Raw genomic sequence first — 19,655 nt, 5'->3', positions numbered from 1 at the left:
TCCGTACAGTGACCGCCTCATCGCATTGTAGCTCCGCTTTTGTGCTTCTGTTAACACAGTGGACTTGATGATATTAATTTCCTCCTACGCAAAATGAACGTTAGCACCGTAATAAGAACATAATAAAGTTTCCAAACGAGAGGAGGCCCCATTCGGCCCATCTTGCTCGTTTGGTTGTTAGTAGCTTATTGATCCCAGAATCTCATCAAGCAGCTTCTTGAAGGATCCCAGGGTGTCAGCTTCAACAACATTACTGGGGAGTTGGTTCCAGACCCTCACGATTCTCTGTGTAAAAAAGCGCCTCCTATTTTCTGTTCTGAATGCACCTTTATCTAACCTCCATTTGTGACCCCTGGTCCTTGTTTCTTTTTTCAAGTCAAAGAAGTCCCCCGGGTTGACATTGTCTATACCTTTTAGGATTCTGAATGTTTGAATCAGATCGCCGCGTAGTCTTGTTTGTTCAAGACTGAACAGATTCAATTATTTTAGCCTGTCTGCATACAACATGCCTTTTAAACCCGGGATAATTCTGGTTGCTCTTCTTTGCACTCTTTCTAGAGCCCTAACCACTACTCCACACTGCGGGACAGCTGGGGTCTGCATCCAGGGAGGGTCGGTTAAATTAACATGGAAACGCAGAGGCGGCAGGGTTTCTAACCCGAGAGTGTAGTGCATGGAGACGAGATATAGGCATTGGATCAAATCTACCTTGCAATGAACCCAGACGGCAACGCCTACTGACAGAAAACTATTTTAAGAAGCCGTCCTGAAAGTGCATTCACAGAACCACACAAAGCGACATCAAGTAGTTTACTGGTAAAACAAACAAACAAACAAAAACAACAATAGTGTTTTAAATATCTTTGCTCTTTTGTTTTTTAATTATTCCACGGATCTTTTAAAAAAAAAAAAAAAAACATCACAAAGCTGGCCCCCTCCCTCAAAATAGGTTAACGGGACTCCCTGTGCAGCGTGTCATCCATCATTGTATAAAACACATTTGAAAAAAAAAATGTGTTTATTAAAAAAACCATGCTTGCAATTACAAAAAACCTAGAATAAAAGGGTGACACTTTTTTTTTCCTAACGAAGTCTTTCGACGTTAAAAAATAGAAAGCTGGACTCCGCCCCCCTGGCCGACGTCATTTCTTCTGGGGCGTGGTCAGCTTCTGCATCCCTCGTATTCGATCGAGCAGCTCGGCCACGAAAGTCTGAAATGAAAAAAAAAAAAAAAAATGTATTCATAATAAAATACAAAATAAAAACACCCTTAATTGCACTGGACACTTTATCACCCTTCCTTAAATGCGCTTTACTTGCTCTTATCTGCTCCCTATTTTACTGCATTTTTAATCCTGTGCTTTAGAGCACTGCAATCTGCCAAGTGTTTAATCTGGAGTATTTTGTATTTAATCATATCCTGATGTAATTATCACTGACACTGTTATCTACTCCGTTATTGAATCGTATTTTGTCATATTCTTGTACTTGCTAGAACCAAAGTCATTGTATTTATCTTGCTCTTAATTGTATTAATACTTATATATAATGTCAGTTTCCTCGTGATAACTTCAGTCACTCATATATTTTAAGAAGAAACCGTTTGAACAAGAGCTAAATTCCTTGTGTAGCTTCAGGGGTTAATAATAATAATAATAATAATAATAATAATAATAATAATAGTATGGACTTACTTCAGTGGGTTTGTAACAGTCGACCAACAACTCCTGCAAAACAGTAGCACAGTAAGTTAGATTTCCAAATGTCAAATTTTTCAATTAGTCAGTTTTCCGTTAAGTATACTGAAAACTACTAAGCGGTGCGTAACTCAATATCTTAACATTATCCAGCAGGTTTCATTCGACTTGATAAAGCAATCGGAGTTCATTTTATAGGGGCGTGCAAAACTTTGATCCCTAGCTGTACACTTTGATCAACTAAAACGGAGACTAATGCAAGGGTTTCTCAAAATCCGTCCCGGGTGCGAGCACCCTCTGCTGGCCGCTGCAGACCCACCTTGACCGTGGCGGCGCGGTCGTCCTCGCTCGGTAGATCCAGCAGTTCATCAACATCAATTTCCAGCTCTGGGATCGCTTCCTCCTATCGGGACACAGAACACAGACCCGGGCTGTCATTATTGAACCCCGATCAATCAATGCATTGTGCAGGGCTGCAGCATAGCCGAGCACACGCGCTCTCAGGTGTGGCGGAGCTCAGGTGTGTCTTATCAAACTCAAAGCGAAACCAGGGATGGATCAAACTGCTACCCAACGGGCGTTATATGTCGTCCCCTGCAGCTCAATTTAAATTAAAAGGTATGCATTTAAGAGACTGGGGAAATAAATTGCTTGCAAACACAGAGTAAACTGCCGTTTGTTGTCGCGAGATCTATTTTAACCCTTTACACACCGCCCTGTTCATTACAGGGTTAAATTTTGCCTCAAAGTGGAGCTTCATACTGTAGTCCTGAATCACGATGTCTTTCCTCAAGCGTCCACCAGATGGCGCCCTGCAGTGCACTGAAAGCGCTGCACGTAGCTGAGGTTTCAAAGTCATCGAGTTTTGACAAGGCGGCCAAAAAAAACGTTTTAAAATAAACTCTTGCTACCATTATGGCTTCAAATTGTACAAATTAGCCAGGGCGGGACCTCAAACAGGAGTCTCTCTGTCTATAAGTGGCTTTCATTTCCCTGCGTCATGAAAAAAAGAAAATTCAGCTAGGCAATGCGTTATAACGAACACCACAGTGTTGAAATATGACATTATTTTGTATTTCCACGATTTCCAAAACGCACAAATTACAGGGATGGAAGCCAGACTCCCGTTGCGCAGCAGTTTGATCCATTCCTGGTTTTACAAAGAGTTTAATAAGACACACGCAGGGGCTAATCAAGCAAAACCTGGAATGGGTGAAACTGCTATCCCCAGATTCTGATCCTCTCAAGGACGTATGCTAAATAATATTAAAATACGGAGTTTCAGGACGGCTGGATGAGCGGTTTTCAGACGTGTCGGTGAAATGCGAAGCGTGACAGACGTGTGTACGGCCGTCTCCGCTTCCCTTCCCCTGCCTCCGTGGGGTTTCTACTGTGAGGCACTTTCACTGCTGAAACCTGATCCTTTAAAAACAACAGGATGGGCTGATCACCCCCCCCGGACTCCCAGGACAAACTGTATTTCCTCTGACAACTCGTACCCGACACCCAACACACTGTCACTGCAACTGCTACCCGCACAGGCAGAGGAAGGATAACGCTCCCGCTGCAGAGCAGTTTGATCCAGTCCGGGTTTTACAATCATCCTGCGAGCTTAATAATAATAATAATAATAATAATAATAATACTCCCATTGTAGAGCACTTTGATCCAGTCCTGGTTTTACAATCATCCTGCAAGCTTAATAATAATAATAATAATAATAATAATAATAATAATAATAATAATACTCCCATTGTAGAGCAGTTTGATCCAGTCCAGGTTTTATAAAAATCGCTGCTGGAAAATTCTACTGGAAGTAGTCTCTTATTGATAAGTAATTGTTTAAATAATGTAACTGTATGTAAAAATAATGTGATATCTTGTAACAATTGTAAGTCGCCCTGGATAAGGGCGTCTGCTAAGTAATAAATAAATAATAATAATAAACTTGGAGGCACAATTGAGACCCGTGTGTTTCGGTATGGTGGCGTGGCGAGTCCACGTGGGGATGCTTGCCCTCTGTGCGGTACAGTGCGTGTGGAAGCCTGTGAAGTAGCCTGTGGCATCAGCAACACGCAATATAAACCTGATCTCAATCCTTAATGACAGCTACGCCCAGCTGCAAAGTATTTCTGCCCCCAAGTTTCTTGGCTGCCCCAAACCGGTCACAGCCCAGAAAACCCTAAAATAAAAGCACACAGTTGTCCCGGAAGCCTGTTTCAAAAGCCACCTGTCCTCAACACACAGCTGGTGGTGCTGCCTGCGCAGCGCAGCACAGAATCTCAATTACATTGTGCCGAACGCCAGACTTCAGCCAGCACAGCAAATAAGCTGTGGTCGACTTTCAGTGCCTTGTGATCATTTTACAGAATAGGAGGCTCGGTGGGCCAGCGGTTCAAGAAAAGGGGTCTTGATACCAGGAGGTTCAAATCCCGGCTCAGCCACTGACTCCCTGTGTGTGTGTGTGTGACCCTGAGCGAGTCGCTTCACCTCCTTGTGCTCCGTCCTTCGGATGAGACGTAAAACAAACAAGCTCCTATTGGAAGTGACTCTGCAGCAGCAGCAGCAGCAGTTGTTGATGAAGCAGAGTTCACCCCCCTAGTCTCTGTGAGTCGCTTTGGATAAAAGCATCTGCTAAATGACTGATTATTATTATTATTAATCTCTCCATATGTAGTAACACGCAAGCAGATTGAGGCTGAACAACTCTTGACTCTGAATTTGTTGTGTTTGTACATGACGCTGTCTTCTGTGTTCCTCTATTGCTGGGATTGCAAATCACCAACCACGACAGCTAACCAGTGCTGCTTATTGAATTCAAATCCAGTTGGGACGCCTCGCTCCCAGTCCTCGCCTCTAACCACTAAGCCGAGCTCGATTACTAAGCGAGCAGGATATCTTCCTTCTCATATAATGAGACATCAAGAGGAAAATTGAGGAAGCAAAGGCAGGCAGGCAGGAAGTCACCTTTTAGCCTATTTTGTTTTCTTCAGTTCTCAATTAAAAAAAAAAAAAAAAATGTTGTTGTTCTGAATCAGTTTCCGGTGCTGTCAGGGCTACGTTAGGGAAAACGGGAGAAAAACTAAAAACAGAGCCCTCGCCTTGCGCTGTCAACAGCGAAAACTCCCCAAGCCCCAAAACACACAGGAACACCAGCAACGTTGCCATGGAAACCGGGCCTAGCAATACACCTAACTAGGCCAGCCCTTATCTGAACCAGGAAACAGTCACTCCTGGATTCATTTTTTGAAGCTCAATACAATTTGTATCCCAACGTGTAGGGAAAGTCTGAAAAAGTGCTGTGAAAAGGGCATTTAAGAACACAAAAATGTGAATAATTGATTTGAAAAAAACGTTATTGTATCAGGACGTTTCGGACGACAAGTCCTTCAGCTGGGATGGAAAAAAACGCAGTGTGTAAATAAGCTGTTTACATACCTGATATTTCTACAAAAGCAAGATGCAGCTTTAAATAATTCCAACGGCAGGTCTTTGAAAACAAACGAAAGAAAAGCAGCATTTCTCGTTCTCTAAACCACTGCTTACGAATTACTAAAGTACAACGTGGAATTGACTGCTTTGTTACGCTATAAGGATGAGACCAGACCGCGTTTCAAATCTTAACTTACCATTTATTAGTTCCCAATAACCACATTACATTCCACATTGAACACTATTGTTCAGATACAATGCGTGGCGCTAGTGTGAACAGAGCTAGGCTTGAGATTACCTTCCCTGGAGAGAGAGAGCCCTCAGACTGACACACCCATGGTCCTGAGGGAGATATTGGGAGCTTCTCCATATCTAGTCTAGTAGCTCAGAGCCTAGGTGACCACAGCGTGTTTCTGTTATCTTACTAATTATAATAGAAATGAGTTGTTCAGCTGTTTCTCCATTCAGGTGCAACCAACCGTTAACTACCCTCTTTTCCAAGGTTACCGTGCTTCACGGTTGACCGTAGTTTTTCTCTCCCATAAGTTTCTACACCTGCTTTACCTCGGGGGTGATGCTTTTAGAAAGAAGCAGCGAAGCGCCTGTTTAAATCTAGAGTGTTAAGGAATTAGGACCCCCCCCCCGGGAAACCCGGTTGGGGCAGGTAGGGTCATATTAAAGTGGAACACAGGAAGCGGTGGAGGATCGTCAACATCTACTTGGAATCCGTTTTCCTTTAAACCGGAGCAGTTGGTGGGGCGTGTTTATTGTTCCGCATGTCAATCACGTGCTTCCCTTCCAGGTTTTGTGAATCCACAGTCAGTTCATGAATGAGCAATTATCTCACCAGGCTTGAGCTTAGCAGAAAACTGCAGCATGAAAAAAGGACATGTCTGTAGTGTTACACACTCACACACACACACACACACAGAGAGAGGGCAAGCTGGCTGTGCAGATTGACACACTAGGCCAAATATATGATGCCAAGGACAGTTCCTCCAGTCCAGGAAAGGCTTGAGTCATGGAGACTGAACTGCTCCCTCACCCCCTAAGAGAAAGGGTGCTCCCTCCAGTCCAGGGCAGGTTTGAGGCATGGAGACTGAACTGCTCCCTCACCCCCCTAAGAGAAAGGGTGCTCCCTCCAGTCCAGGGCAGGCTTGAGGCATGGAGACTGAACTGCTCCCTCACCCCCCTAAGAGAAAGGGTGCTCCCTCCAGTCCAGGGCAGGCTTGAGGCACGGAGACTGAACTTTATTTGACACCAGACTGGAACTCCAGTGTGATCAGACTCCAGGCCTGGCTTGACTAGTGTCATTAAGCCATCTGCATTCCCAGCACATCCCAGCCCCCTTGCCTCCCAGACAATTGACCCACCGCCAACTAGAGCGATTCACTGAGTGAGTATAATGAACTGCAGTCAGCCTCTGTGTATCCATTCAGAGACCTGCTTTTAGAATGGGGTAGCCAACAGAACAGATAACCTTAATAAATAAATCAATCTTATTTCATATATAGCGCCTTTCACGATGAAACACCTCAAAAGCGCTTTACAGATTTAAAAAAAGAAATATGTTATTAAATAGTATACAAAACGTGATATATATTTACACTATTCTTTCAGAAACAAGGAAGCTACACGTTACACAGCAGTGGGTAAGGATCCTGAGCCATTCGCCTGTGACTCCAAGTGCAACCAACCGCTAACTACCCTCTTTTCCAAGGATGACCGTGTTTAATAAAAGCATGTGCGTTTATCTCTCCAATCATTTTTAAGTTACCTTCGCAACTCTGCTTCAGGTTTAACATTACCCATGCATTTAATTAAAAAAAATTAAAAAACACAGCCTTCGTACACAAAGTCAGATACATTTTTTTTTTTAATTTCCCAGGCTTTAAGCACCTGCTTCCTTATCCAGGATTAGCAGGCAATTTCCAAAGGGTGTTTTCAATGGTCCTTCTCCAACGCCCATCAGCTAGATGCCAAGCAAGCTTAGAATAATTAGCATAGCAATCTGGGCAAGTAAAGGCCAGGCTTGCAGAGACAGCAGCTTCTCACAGTGTGTGTGAGCGTGGTGCTCGTTTTGATTGATGCTCCCCCCCTCCTCCTCCCCCCCCCCCGAATCACTTCCCCCTCAATTAGTCAGACAAGCAAGTGAAACACCACTAGTTAATATTCATATTCATATTGAAGAGACCCGAATTAGACTTCTGCTGCTTCGGGTATAAAATATTCCTTCTGTCTAGATACATTGAAGACGCCCAGCCTGGTATGGTTTTATCTGAGTGAGTGATTTATTTATTTTGAGCGAAATGTGTAACAAACATGAATTTTCATATGTATTCCCCTTCGCTCCCCTGACTGTGTGATTCATCCTCTGCACACCACGTGGCCGTGCCTTTACCAGGGGAGACCCTCGGGGACCCCTGCGCTCCCCTGACTGTGTGACTCCCCCCTGCACACCACGCAGCCGTGCCTTTACCAGGGGAGACCCTCATGGACCCCTGCACTCCCCTGACTGTGTGACTCCCCCCTCCTGCACACCATGCGGCCGTGCCTTTACCAGGGGAGACCCTCGGGGACCCCTTCGCTCACCTGACTGTGCGACTCCCTCCTGCACACCACGCTGCCGTGCCTTTACCAGGGGAGACCCTCGGGGACCCCTGCGCTCCCCTGATTGCACGACTCCATGTACAACAGGGAGGAAGGGGCGGATCTTTGCCATGCGATTTCTTACCGTGTCCCCTTTAAAAAATGGAAAAGAAAGCAGGCTGGCAAACGGCAGCCTAGAAAACGTGCGCCAAGCAATCATGCAAGACTTGGCAAATTTAGCATCTTGCAGAGGGAAGGAACGACGCCAACTGTGCGCAGTCGGGATGTCACAATACGTCTGGTTTGTCTGCTATGCAGAAGAAAAATGACTAGATACACACCCCCCCCCCCCCCCCACCCAAACTATTCCATTACTGTACAGAGCAAAGTGCTGGGACCAACTGGAACATCTCAGGAAACCAACAACTGGACCATCACAGGTAATATATATATATATATATATAGGCTGCTATGCTAGTCGGGTGTCGTATTGAGGCTTGGTGGGCTAGTGGTTAGAGAAAGGGGCTTCTTACCAGGAGGTTCAATCCCAGCTCAGCCACTGACTCCCTGTGTGTGTGTGTGTGACCCTGAGCAAGTCACTTCATCTCCTTGTGCTCCGTCCTTCGGATGAGACGTAAAACAAACTGAGGTCCTATTGGAAGTGACTCTGCAGCAGCAGCAGCAGCAGCAGTTGTTGATGAAGCATAGTTCACCCCCCCTAGTCTCTGCAAGTCGCTTTGGATAAAAGCGTCTGCTAAATGACTAAATAATAATAATCACAATTGGGTAAGTGCTTGTCCAGATGCAAGCAAAAACGTGTGTCATGCAGATGGACAGACCTGTGGGCAGACAGACAGCTGCCATTTGCAGTAATCCCAAAATGTAACGTCCCTCAATAACTAACGCTGAATAATTTGAATACCCAGTTTCATGACAAATGGCCAAGAGGTTCTTCATATAGATGGGTTGGAGCTCTGGGGCTGGCTGTAGGCATTGGGGAGAGGCAGTATTATATAGAGGAGGGTTATGCAGCTGAGGATCAGTGCATCTGTCTGCGTTTGCTCTGCCCTGCCATCCCCCCATAACCCACATCCTGCTCAGTAACCCTCTCCATCCTCTCCTCCCTGTCAACAAGGCATGCTTCCTTTAACACAAAACAGACCATTGAAACTCTAAAACTACAGATGGCTTTAGGATCGAGTACTTTTCCCTGCTCTGTTTGCCTGCTTTGCAAGACTGGAGAAATGGAAGCGCCTGATAATATCACGTTGGTTAATATCACACCCCACTTAATATCAAGGGAATGCAACAGCCTTGCAATTGATTTCCAACATACTGAATTACAACACAGCAACTGTGTAGTTTTCCCATATACTTAACTGAAAAACTGAATTTAAAAAACGTGACATTTCAAAATCTGCTTATATTTTTTTTGCAATATCATTTTGTAGTTTCTTTGATTACACAACGTTAAATAAAAGTATATAAATTCATATAGTTTTTACATGCATGTCTCAATCCTAAAATTCTAGGTAATGCTACACTTTTGGCCACAGCTGCATAGGCAACAAGCTCAGGTGTGTCTTATTAAACTCAGAGCAAAACCACAACGCCAACTGCTATGCAACCGGATGCAAAAGTTTTGGCCCTAGCTGTACGCTGGCAAGGCTGAGAGTGGACGTATCACAGCTGTGTTAGTAATGCACACATCACCTCCCCACTCACTGGAGGGCTTGCAATGAGTCTTTCCCTCAGGAATGTAGTCACAGACATGTGTTCTCACCATGTGCTGGGCTTTAGATCAGCAACAAAGAGAGTCAGGCTTTCAGACAGATACCTCTGGGGAAAAAAATGGATAGGTTTTCAAAGATTAGAATTTATGATGGTAAAACTTTTTGTGCACTTGCAAATTCTGATTATAGATAGACAGATAGACAGATAGACAGATAGATAGATAGATAGATAGATAGATAGATAGATAGATAGATAGATAGATAGATAGATAGATAGATAGATAGATAGATAGATAGATAGATAGATAGATAGATAGATAGATAGATCAGCAGTGTGGAGTAGTGGTTAGGGCTCTGGACTCTTGACCGGAGGGTCGTGGGTTCAATCCCAGGTGGGGGACACTGCTGCTGTACCCTTGAGCAAGGTACTTTACCTAGATTGCTCCAGTAAAAACCCAACTGTATAAATGGGAATTGTATGTAAAAATAATGTGATATCTTGTAACAATTGTAAGTTGCCCTGGATAAGGGCGTCTGCTAAGAAATAAATAATAATAATAATAATTGTTTCAATTCAATCGATCAATGGGTAATTTTTTTAAAATTTAGGTTTAATTTTTGTTTTTTTGTTTTTTGTTTTTTTAAATCGAAGCAAAAATCAAAGGCATCCTGATTAATAATGACTGTGTTTATCATTGTTGCGTTTCCAGCAAAGGATTCTTAAAATGTATAGAAAGTATATCTTTAAGAAGATAAAAGGTCACTTTGTGAAGGTCCCCCCCCCCTTAAAGGGAGAGTCTTGTCTGAATATGAAGCGACAGCACAGAGTGGAAAAATAAAACAAACGAAACTCCAGCCACACTTACATCCGGTCCTGCTGGTGACCCACATATAACTACTGCACAACGCAAAACAATTCTCTCATTTTAATACTGAAAATCAGCAACTCCCGTTCCAGTGGCGCCCAGTCCTGGCTTTCGGATCCACCTTGAACGAAGTAGCTTACTCAAATGGACAGGAGTCTGATGAGAAAGAAATTTCTCCTCCCTTAAGCCCAGCAGACACGAGGAAACATGTTTCCAGAGAAAAGGGTTTCCACATGTAAGCTGGGCTTGAGTGCGTAACTCAGGGGCGAGTCAAGCTGATTGTTCCACTCCTGGTCTTTGTTCCAACCCTGTTCTAAATAGTTTAATTGAACCAATTCAACCTCCACCCAGACCCTGTCTAATAATAATACTAGACTTCACTGAGGGGAGTTCAGGACTGGGTGCAGCAGCAGCAGCAGCAGGGCTAGTGTGAGTTTGTAACCCTGCTCAAACTCCTGGCTCCTGATCATTTCAATATTAATAATAATAATACTAGACTTCATTGAGGGGAGCTCTGAACCCCAGGACTGGGTGCAGCAGCAGCAGGGCTAGTGTGAGTTTCTAACCCTGCTCAGACTCCTGGCTCCTGATCATTTCAATAATCTACCTACAGCACTGATCCATTCATGTTTTGTTTTTTTTATTAGGAGTTTAAAATCAGACACACCTGAGCTTGTTAGCTATAGACACTGTGGCTAATCAAGTTCGTAGTAAAACCTGGAATGGGTGAAAAACTGCTGTGCAACGGGAGTCTTATTCCCATCCCTGCAACGGACGTAGTTGCAGACTATAGGGAGGGAAAAAGCGAAAGCGGGCAGGATGTAAACAAACCGGTCTGACAAGGCCGGACTTCCAAAGAAAGTGTGGAAAAAATAAATAAATAAATAAATAAACAAATAAATAAAAACAACGGACGAGGAATTTCACAAACAAGTACCAATGGTATTTCAGCGTTAACCCGGACATGTATTTATCTTGCTCTTAATTGTATTATTACTTGTACTGTGATTCTTGAAATGTATTTTTGTTTACGACTGTAAGTCGCCCTGGATAAGGGCGTCTGCTAAGAAATTAATAATAATAATAATAATAATAATAATAATAATAATAATAATAATAATGTTTGTGAGTCTACCGCTTTAAAAATTCACAAAACTCAGTGAAACACACACACACACACACACTGACTGACAAATCCAATATAACACCTTGTGAGTCTGGAGTCCTTATTTCCTGTTAACGACCTGTATTATTTACCTATCAAATATTCGCAGGAACAGACGATAACTCAGCGAGGAGGAGGAGGTGTGAGCAAAGGACGTCTCATACCGGTGTTAACTCAAATCCCGGTCCACTGGGGTGGTTCACAGAGGGGAATAATGTTTGTATTATTCTGCTCTAACACTGCTGTGTCAAACCAGGCAGGTGAACATTTGATCTAGGTCATGAGAACGAAAGAGTTTGCCGGTGTTTTTTTTTCGTGTGCTTTACCGGAGCTAGAATTGTATTCATTGGGTATAATCAGTAATCAGTAAACGAACAGAACAATTAAATTTAAAATGTGTTTCGACTTATTTTGAAAAGCAATTAAAATAGTGAAAAAAATCGATGACAGCACAAACACTTGATAGTGTTTACGGTTTATAATGTAGATGAAATATGAAATGAGGCGACACGCTTTCAATTATTTGGACTTTAAGTTCAATTAAGTTAAACAGGACTTTAAGCTCAATTAAGTTAAACTGCCTGTTCAGGGCTAATTAAGTTTAGAGAAACTGCGGGGAGTGTGGAAGCCATCCCATAATAGGAAATACAGTCCATATATTTGCATAATTAATATTAAAGTTACACGTAAGACGTTGCAACCTGCGTTCAAACACATTGTCATGAAAAATACACATTGAAACTTCTCATAACAACACAGTTTCCCTGTTTATTTATTGTTTAACGATAATTAACTTGGTTTATTCTCGTTGCGGACGTGAATTTCAATCAGTAAAGTTACACGCCGAGACACAGCAGCACGCTGGCCGTTACATGGTTTTTGTTTGATAACTCGGGGTAATAAAACGCGTTAACTTTCATCAAATCAAGTTTACACCTTCATAGGTAAGCTGTTCAGCCGAAGCGTACCTACAACCGCGCTACCCACGCGTCGGCTAACTGTGTTACCAACTAATCTAGCCGTACACGTACGCGACATGGCTATAGAATTAGCCTAATCGTTTCGTGCACAGACCGCGGTATTCATTTAAAGCTGCCATCTCCCAATGCGTGATTTACAATGAACCACTAAAACCAGCGCACATACCTCACAGCCGTACAGCTCCGTTAGTCTGTTAATGATCCATTCTTCCAAATTGAGCCTCTTTCGGAGTTCTTTCCTGTCGTATTTCACCGTCACCCTCCCTTGTTTCCGAACGGGTATTTCTGTCTGCTCGCTCCCCGGCGGCGTCTGGAAGTATACCCGGGGTTGGGGACTAGATTCCGGGCTGGTTATTGCTGCCATGCTCCCTTCGGTCGGTTCTAGTATTTGTCTGTAACGCCGCTCCGTTCAGGACGGGAAACTTCAAATCCGGTTTTTAAAAAATAAAAAAAAAGAAATCGTGCGCTAAGTCTAGTCAATTAAATACAAAAGACGCAAACAAGACTGAACTAGCCGACAACCTTTTCAGAGGTCAACTGTGCAGAAACATCAATAGGATATAGTAGCGCCTTTGTTTCTTTGTCAGTTATTTAAAAGAATAACGGCATTTATGGCTGTATCTTCTTTTCGTGGTCGTTTTAAATAAAGGACACCCAGCCTCCTCTGTCTCTTTCTATAGAGCCTGTTTCGCCGCTATTTTATTTTCTACGGTTATAACATAAACTATGCGCCAGCATTGTAATTGATCAGTCTGCTTTACGTCCCCTCTTTGTAAGTCAGTGAACACCAGACAGCAGTGTCTCTCTCTCTCTCTCTCCTTCCTCCCTAATCTTTCATGACACACACCCCAACTACCCCCCCAGGAAGAGCCAAAAAAGCCGAGCTCTTAAAGAGATATACACGCGGGTGGAGGTGAAATTCAAAGCCCACAATTTTGCCTAAACCGATCGCCGAACTGATTAATAATCCGTTATGCAAATGTCGTGTAGCAGCGTGATAGCGGGCGCTGATCCAACGGCGCAAAATGGTTTTAGTGGACATGTTGACTATAGTGCGGGGATCACAACTGAACAACACCTTTTACTCTGACCTGTGACCCCAAGAGGTATTGAAGGTCCTGTATCTGTTTGGTCTGGCGGCTGCTGTTGACAGTGATATGGCAGGTGTAAGCGAATCCACACGAATTAACACGGGCGGAATTCAAAATGAATTACTTCAAAACTCACATCTTCATAGAAATGAGTGCAAAAGTCTTGAGTGAGGCGGATCTGAAAAATATCTCTTTGTGTTCGGTGTGCTGCTTCTTGCTCCCGCTAGAGGGCAGCGTGTTTCAGTGGGGGCAGGTTATTGGTTGCAATCTGGAGAGATGCGTTGGCAGTCTAGACATGATACCGAGAGCTCTGCTGAAGCCACGGAGGCGCTTTAAAACCCTTACAAAGTGACCAGGCTGTGGTGACCGACGCAGCAAGCTGGGCTGTATGTTCCTGGGGGAGGTTGGCGTTGCTGTTACGAGTCTCATCCCGGGAGTCTGTTGCTCCGTGAAGCGCGTTTAGACAGTTTTCATTGTTCTGGTTAAGCGAGGGGTGACAAGTTCCTCTCCTGAAACAATGCAAGAGACAGAAAACGCTACTGACCAGAAGCGACCCCGCCTTCTATAAAAATGACAACCGAAAGAAGTTCGACTTGTTATTTCAAAAGAGAGAAACGAATAATTTAGATAAAGCAACATTGTCTCTGTTGTATTGGAAAGCAATTCTTTTTTGACGTTTTCTTTTCTTAAATGTACTAAATTGCCGGAGTCTGTTAGTATCAATTATTGATAATCGATATTAATGATTGCCGATGCCTGCTGAATCACTGTTTGATGTGATCAATCATTACCGATATCTATTGGAAAGCTGTTTGTTATTAATGGTTGATACCTGCTGAAATATTATTGATCTGTTCACATACCGCGTTTTCTGTTTATAATTGCTGGGAAACGTGTGTGAGTGTGTGTGCGTGCGTGTGTGTGTGTGTGTGAGCGTGTGTGCGTGCGTGCGTGTGAGTGTGAGTGTGTGTGCGTGCGTGTGAGTGTGAGTGTGTGTGCGTGCGTGCGTGTGTGAGTGTGTGTGTGAGTGTGCGTGTGAGTGTGTGTGCGTGTGTGTGCGTGTGGGAGTGTGTGTGCGCGTGTGTGTGTGCGTGTGTGAGAGTGTGTGTGCGTGCGTGCGTGTGTGAGTGTGTGTGCGTGTGCGTGCGTGTGTGTGTATGTGTGTAGATATACACGATATGGATAGTTAATAAAATGGACAAATTATGATCGAAGCATCTGTGCAGCAGTAAAGAATCGTATGAAGGCACAGAATACAGTATGATAGAAGACAGGTAATTGATGAAATATCAGGGTATGCAGGTGACGTATTAGCTTTATTGAAGAGAAAGTCAATGTTGGGGGGGGGGGGGGGGGGGGGTGATGGCAGCCTCTCGCCTGCCTGCTGTCCTAGACCCTGGTCAGAGTGATGGAGATTGTACCACGCCCCCAGCCTCTCCCACCGCCTCCTTCTAAACTCCCCGCGGCAACTTCACAGTCAGAGTGCGGAGCCAGCTTTCAAAGCAATGCTGAACTCACCGCTGACCAACGGATAGGTCAGGAGCCCTGTATCCCTGATAACAGTAAAAACACAGCAAAGTGTAGTAAAGCACGGTAAAGCATTGCAAAGCATTGTATAAAGAATAGAGAGGTCTGGTAAAGCATAGGGAAGCATTGTAAAGCACAGAGAGGTCTGGTAAAGCATAGGGAAGCATTGTAAAGCACAGAGAGGTGTGGTAAAGCATAGGGAAGCATTGTAAAGCACAGAGAGGTCTGGTAAAGCATATTATAGATTGAGAGAGAGAGAGAGCGAGAGAGAGAGAGAAAGGACATCCTCGCAGCTTGACCTACATACAAGCTGTCTCCAGTCAACCCTGCAAAAACACCGCGCTCCGTCTTCTGCTCACTCGCTCGCTGTCGATGGACCTTTCCCTTTCCCAATGACAGCGAGTGCAATGGCAACAGCAGCGCACGGGACGCGATGCAGAATTATACATCGATAGGAAGGGTACGGTGTTTGTGGTGCCGAGGTGAATGCCAGGCGGTTCTCCGGGGTAAAGCACCGGGATTATAAACGGAAAAGACCAGTGCCAGCCTGTATCCGAGGCTCGTTGCTAAGCCTAACCCTCTGTCAGGCTCGATTGACAAGCTGCTCATTCGTGCCGTGGTGACGTCAGAGCTAAGTAGCCGTTAATTTGTGATATAATACCAAACCGTAAAGCACAGAGGTATAGTAAAGCATAGGGAAGCATTGTAAAGCACAGAGAGGCATGGTAAAGCATAGGGAAGCATTGTAAAGCACAGAGAGGTCTGGTAAAGCATAGGGAAGCATTGCAAAGCACAGAGAGGTCTGGTAAAGCACAGGGAAGCATTGTAAAGCACAGAGAGCTGTGGTAAAGCATAGGGAAGCATTGTAAAGCACAGAGAGGTGTGGTAAAGCATAGGGAAGCATTGTAAAGTACAGAGAGGTCTAGTAAAGCATAGGGAAGCATTGTAAAGCACAGAGAGGTCTGGTAAAGCATAGGGAAGCATTGTAAAGCACAGAGAGGTCTGGTAAAGCATAGGGAAGCATTGTAAAGCACAGAGAGGTCTGGTAAAGCATAGGGAAGCATTGTAAAGCACAGAGAGGTCTGGTAAAGCATAGGCAAGCATTGTAAAGCACAGAGAGGTCTGGTAAAGCATAGGGAAGCATTGTAAAGCACAGAGGTCTGGTAAAGCATAGGGAAGCATTGTAAAGCACAGAGAGGTGTGGTAAAGCATAGGGAAGCATTGTAAAGCACAGAGAGGTCTGGTAAAGCATAGGGAAGCATTGCAAAGCACAGAGAGGTAAGCTTTTTCAAAGGGAGGAGTCTTCTAACTAGCTGAGCAACCGGTTAAACTGGTTTTACAAAAAAAAAAAAAGTAGAATTCTGAAGTTCAGTTCAATTATAGATAATGAAGCCTGGCATTGTGCTCGAACGTGATACTGGATGTAACAATATCTGTGAAGGGAACGAGCAGGCATACAAGATTTTATCTGAAATACAAACGAGCATAATTTCCAGTTGCCTCTGGTCAGTTGCAATTGTCACGCCCCCGTCACGCCCCCGTGGTCGTGCTGCAGCGGTAAGATCACAGTTCATTTCGGGCTGCATGTCTGTAGTCTCAATAGTGAGACAAGAGCACCCTCTAGCGGTAAATATAAAAAACTGCAGCTGTGGACTCGTTCTTAACCCATTATTATTATTATTATTATTATTATTATTATTATTATTATTATTATTATTATTATTATTATTATTATTTATTTCTTAGCAGACGCCCTTATCCAGGGCGACTTGCAGTCGTAAACAAAAATACATTTCAAGGATCCTACATCCTATTTAGACTTAATCAAATTAGAGTCGGTTATCATGACAGGAGAGTTAAAGAAAAAATTAAAATAACATGTAGATGACAAATTCTTAAAAATAAATACATAAATAAATAAATAAATAAAAAAATAACAAATTAGCCGTAAAAAAAGAAAAACAATGAGCTGTTATGCCACTTGTATCCACTAGGTGGCAGTCTGTGCTTGTTAATTGTTCTTTCAATAACAACCATGCGTCCTTCATTGGTTCTTTATCTGTTTGTATTAGTTATCTGCAACTCAAGAACAGCGTGTGAATTTCTGAAAAAAAACAACGGCAACAAAAACAAGACTGTAAACCTGATAACCATTTAGAAATACAAAATAAATAAATAAATAAATAAATAAGGAACTTAATGCATTTCAACGACAAACGTTTTAAAACTAGATTTTTTTTTTTCAATGTCTTCAAAAACTATGGTAAATGCATAGTATAACCATGGGGAAAAGATTGGTTATAGCCTGCCCTGGACTGCAGGGGGAGCACCCTTTCTATTAGGGGGGTGAGGGAAGGAGGGAGCAGTTCAGTCTCCATGCCTCAAGCCTGCCCTGGACTGGAGGGAGCACCCTTTCTCTTAGGGGGTGAGGGAGCAGTTCAGTCTCCATGCCTCAAGCCTGTCCTGGACTGGAGGGAGCACCCTTTCTCTTAGGGGGGTGAGGGAGCAGTTCAGTCTCCGTGCATCAATCCTGCCCCGGACTGGAGGGAGCACCCTTTCTCTTAAGGGGAGGGAGGGAGGGAGCAGTTCAGTCTCCATGCCTCAAGCCTGTCCTGGACTGGAGGGAGCTCCCTTTCTCTTAGGCGATCAGTCTCTATGCCCAAACACATAAGATTAATACAGATTTTAAATTTCTATCTGTGCTTCTGTATTTCAGCGAGTGGCTACTGCAAAGCAACCCACTCCCCTCGCGAAGAACGAACTGGCGACAAGACCGAACCGGCCGTCTCTCTTATCAGCACCGGCTGGGGCTGCAGTCTGTTCCCAGCACAGAGCCGAGCTATCGCGGTTCAGTCGCTGCTTCCTGTTCTCTGCCTGCATTCGCTTCAGTAATCCAGCAGTAACATTACTCCTTAATTGAACCCACCAACAAGAAGTTCCTTTTATTGACTAAGAAGTGCGTTCACCGCTTAGCGCTAGATCCTCAATTCTCTTCACTCCAAATCACTTTTCATTCCCCCCCATGTACTCTATAGGTCTCAAAGGAGCAGTTTTCACATAAACACAGGTTTTAGCTAACATGTATTTTAATATGAAATCGTCGTGATATCTGACAGAGTGGAATTGTCCCGACCCCCTTCCGGGGTCTGCTTTCCTGTCAGCAACCAACCAGCTGCTTCCCGCTGATGACTGACATGCTTGGCAGCCAGTAAGATGACGGCCAAGGAAGCTGTTAACTGCCTGTAAGTCAAGTGAAGCAAACTGATAACTTTTTTTTTTTAACCTAGTGTCCTTAAAATGAGAATTCATGCTTGCTATAAAGTGTGTCTGTCTGTGCTTTACAATGCTTCCCTATGCTTTACCAGACCTCTCTGTGCTTTACAATGCTTCCCTATGCTTTACCAGACCTCTCTGTGCTTTACAATGCTTCCCTATGCTTTACCAGACCTCTCTGTGCTTTACAATGCTTCCCTATGCTTTACCAGACCTCTCTGTGCTTTACAATGCTTCCCTATGCTTTACCAGACCTCTCTGTGCTTTACAATGCTTCCCTATGCTTTACCACACCTCTCTGTGCTTTACAATGCTTCCCTATGCTTTACCAGACCTCTCTGTGCTTTACAATACTTCCCTGTGCTTTACCAGACCTCTCTGTGCTTTACAATGCTTCCCTATGCTTTACCAGACCTCTCTGTGCTTTACAATGCTTCCCTATGCTTTACCAGACCTCTCTGTGCTTTACAATGCTTCCCTTTGCTTTACCGTGCTTTCACTGTGCTTTACTACACTTTGCTAAGCATTTCTAATGGTATTTTTGGGGGCTGCAGCTTCAAACTTGCTTGCTTATCTTTGCTGACAGCCTCTCCTCTCCAGTCCCTCTTCTTTGATCCGCGAAGCTGCCCTCAATCTCAGACAAAGCTTCTTTGTGAGTCAGCGCTCCCGCTGAATAGAGCCGAGAAGAATCGGTGCACAAAGAGCCTTTCTAAACAGCTTGTTATTATTATTATTATTATTATTATTATCAGAGAGGTCACAATATGGAACACAAAAGCATCCATGCATTTTTCCGTGTGACAGAAGGTGTTTTTATTGACTCCAGTAGAAACCTCGCCAGCAAGGCCAGTCTAGTGGCCTTCAGTGGTGAAAGTACGCGCCACAGACTTTCATCTCTGTTGTAAAATGTTACGCTGTCACAGTGCCGTGCTACAGATTGCAGATTACGTCTGCGGAAGAAGGACGATTTGTTTTATTATTATTTTTTAAACCTACATGATATTTGTTCTCTGACCTTTACACCCAAGCCGTAAAAAAAAAAAAAAAAAAAAAACGCGCTTATCAGAAAGGCAGTTTAGATACAGGATGAAAATGTATAACGCTGGGTACACACTGAACCATTTTCCATTGTGATCAATAAAACAATAAAGATTAACCAGAGAGCACAGGATAATTAACAGAATTAAAAAAGCACATGTTCTGCCGGATATTTCTTATGGTGCGCCTATTACATCCACTCGGAGCTGCAAGCGTGTTGCAGGGGGGGACAGATTAAAAGGTTACACTCGGGTTTACCAGCTG

At 43.7% G+C, this 19,655-nt stretch overlaps 2 protein-coding genes across 2 annotated transcripts in view; one reads left to right on the top strand and one right to left on the bottom strand.

The window, feature by feature from the left end:
• Positions 1-19,655, top strand: part of LOC117398547 (pyruvate carboxylase, mitochondrial) — a 254,983-nt gene that overhangs the window by 194,669 nt on the left and 40,659 nt on the right. The window lies entirely within an intron of this gene.
• On the bottom strand, positions 906-13,336 carry LOC117398546 (protein phosphatase 1 regulatory subunit 14B-like). The gene is made up of 4 exons (XM_059015671.1): positions 12,629-13,336; positions 2,017-2,100; positions 1,695-1,727; positions 906-1,211 (listed from the first exon to the last, which is right to left on the bottom strand). Exons 1-4 carry the CDS (start codon positions 12,824-12,826, stop codon positions 1,143-1,145), a joined length of 384 nt encoding a protein of 127 aa, XP_058871654.1. The 5' UTR covers positions 12,827-13,336; the 3' UTR covers positions 906-1,142.

Source organism: Acipenser ruthenus, chromosome 51 (assembly GCF_902713425.1).
Source record: "Acipenser ruthenus chromosome 51, fAciRut3.2 maternal haplotype, whole genome shotgun sequence".
Lineage (NCBI taxonomy): Eukaryota > Metazoa > Chordata > Actinopteri > Acipenseriformes > Acipenseridae > Acipenser > Acipenser ruthenus.
Note: the sequence above shows the minus strand (reverse complement) of the source record. Positions and strands in the feature narration are given on the sequence as shown.

Bases quoted from the DNA above. Each gene is read 5' to 3' on its own strand.
- LOC117398546 (XM_059015671.1), bottom strand. From the start codon at position 12,826: ATGGCAGCAATAACCAGCCCGGAATCTAGTCCCCAACCCCGGGTATAC. The intron at 1,728-2,016 runs GTGGGTCTGCAG...ACTGTTTTGCAG, and splicing joins ACCGCGCCGCCACGGTCAAG to GAGTTGTTGGTCGACTGTTA. The intron at 1,212-1,694 runs GTAAGTCCATAC...TTTTCATTTCAG, and splicing joins ACTGTTACAAACCCACTGAA to ACTTTCGTGGCCGAGCTGCT.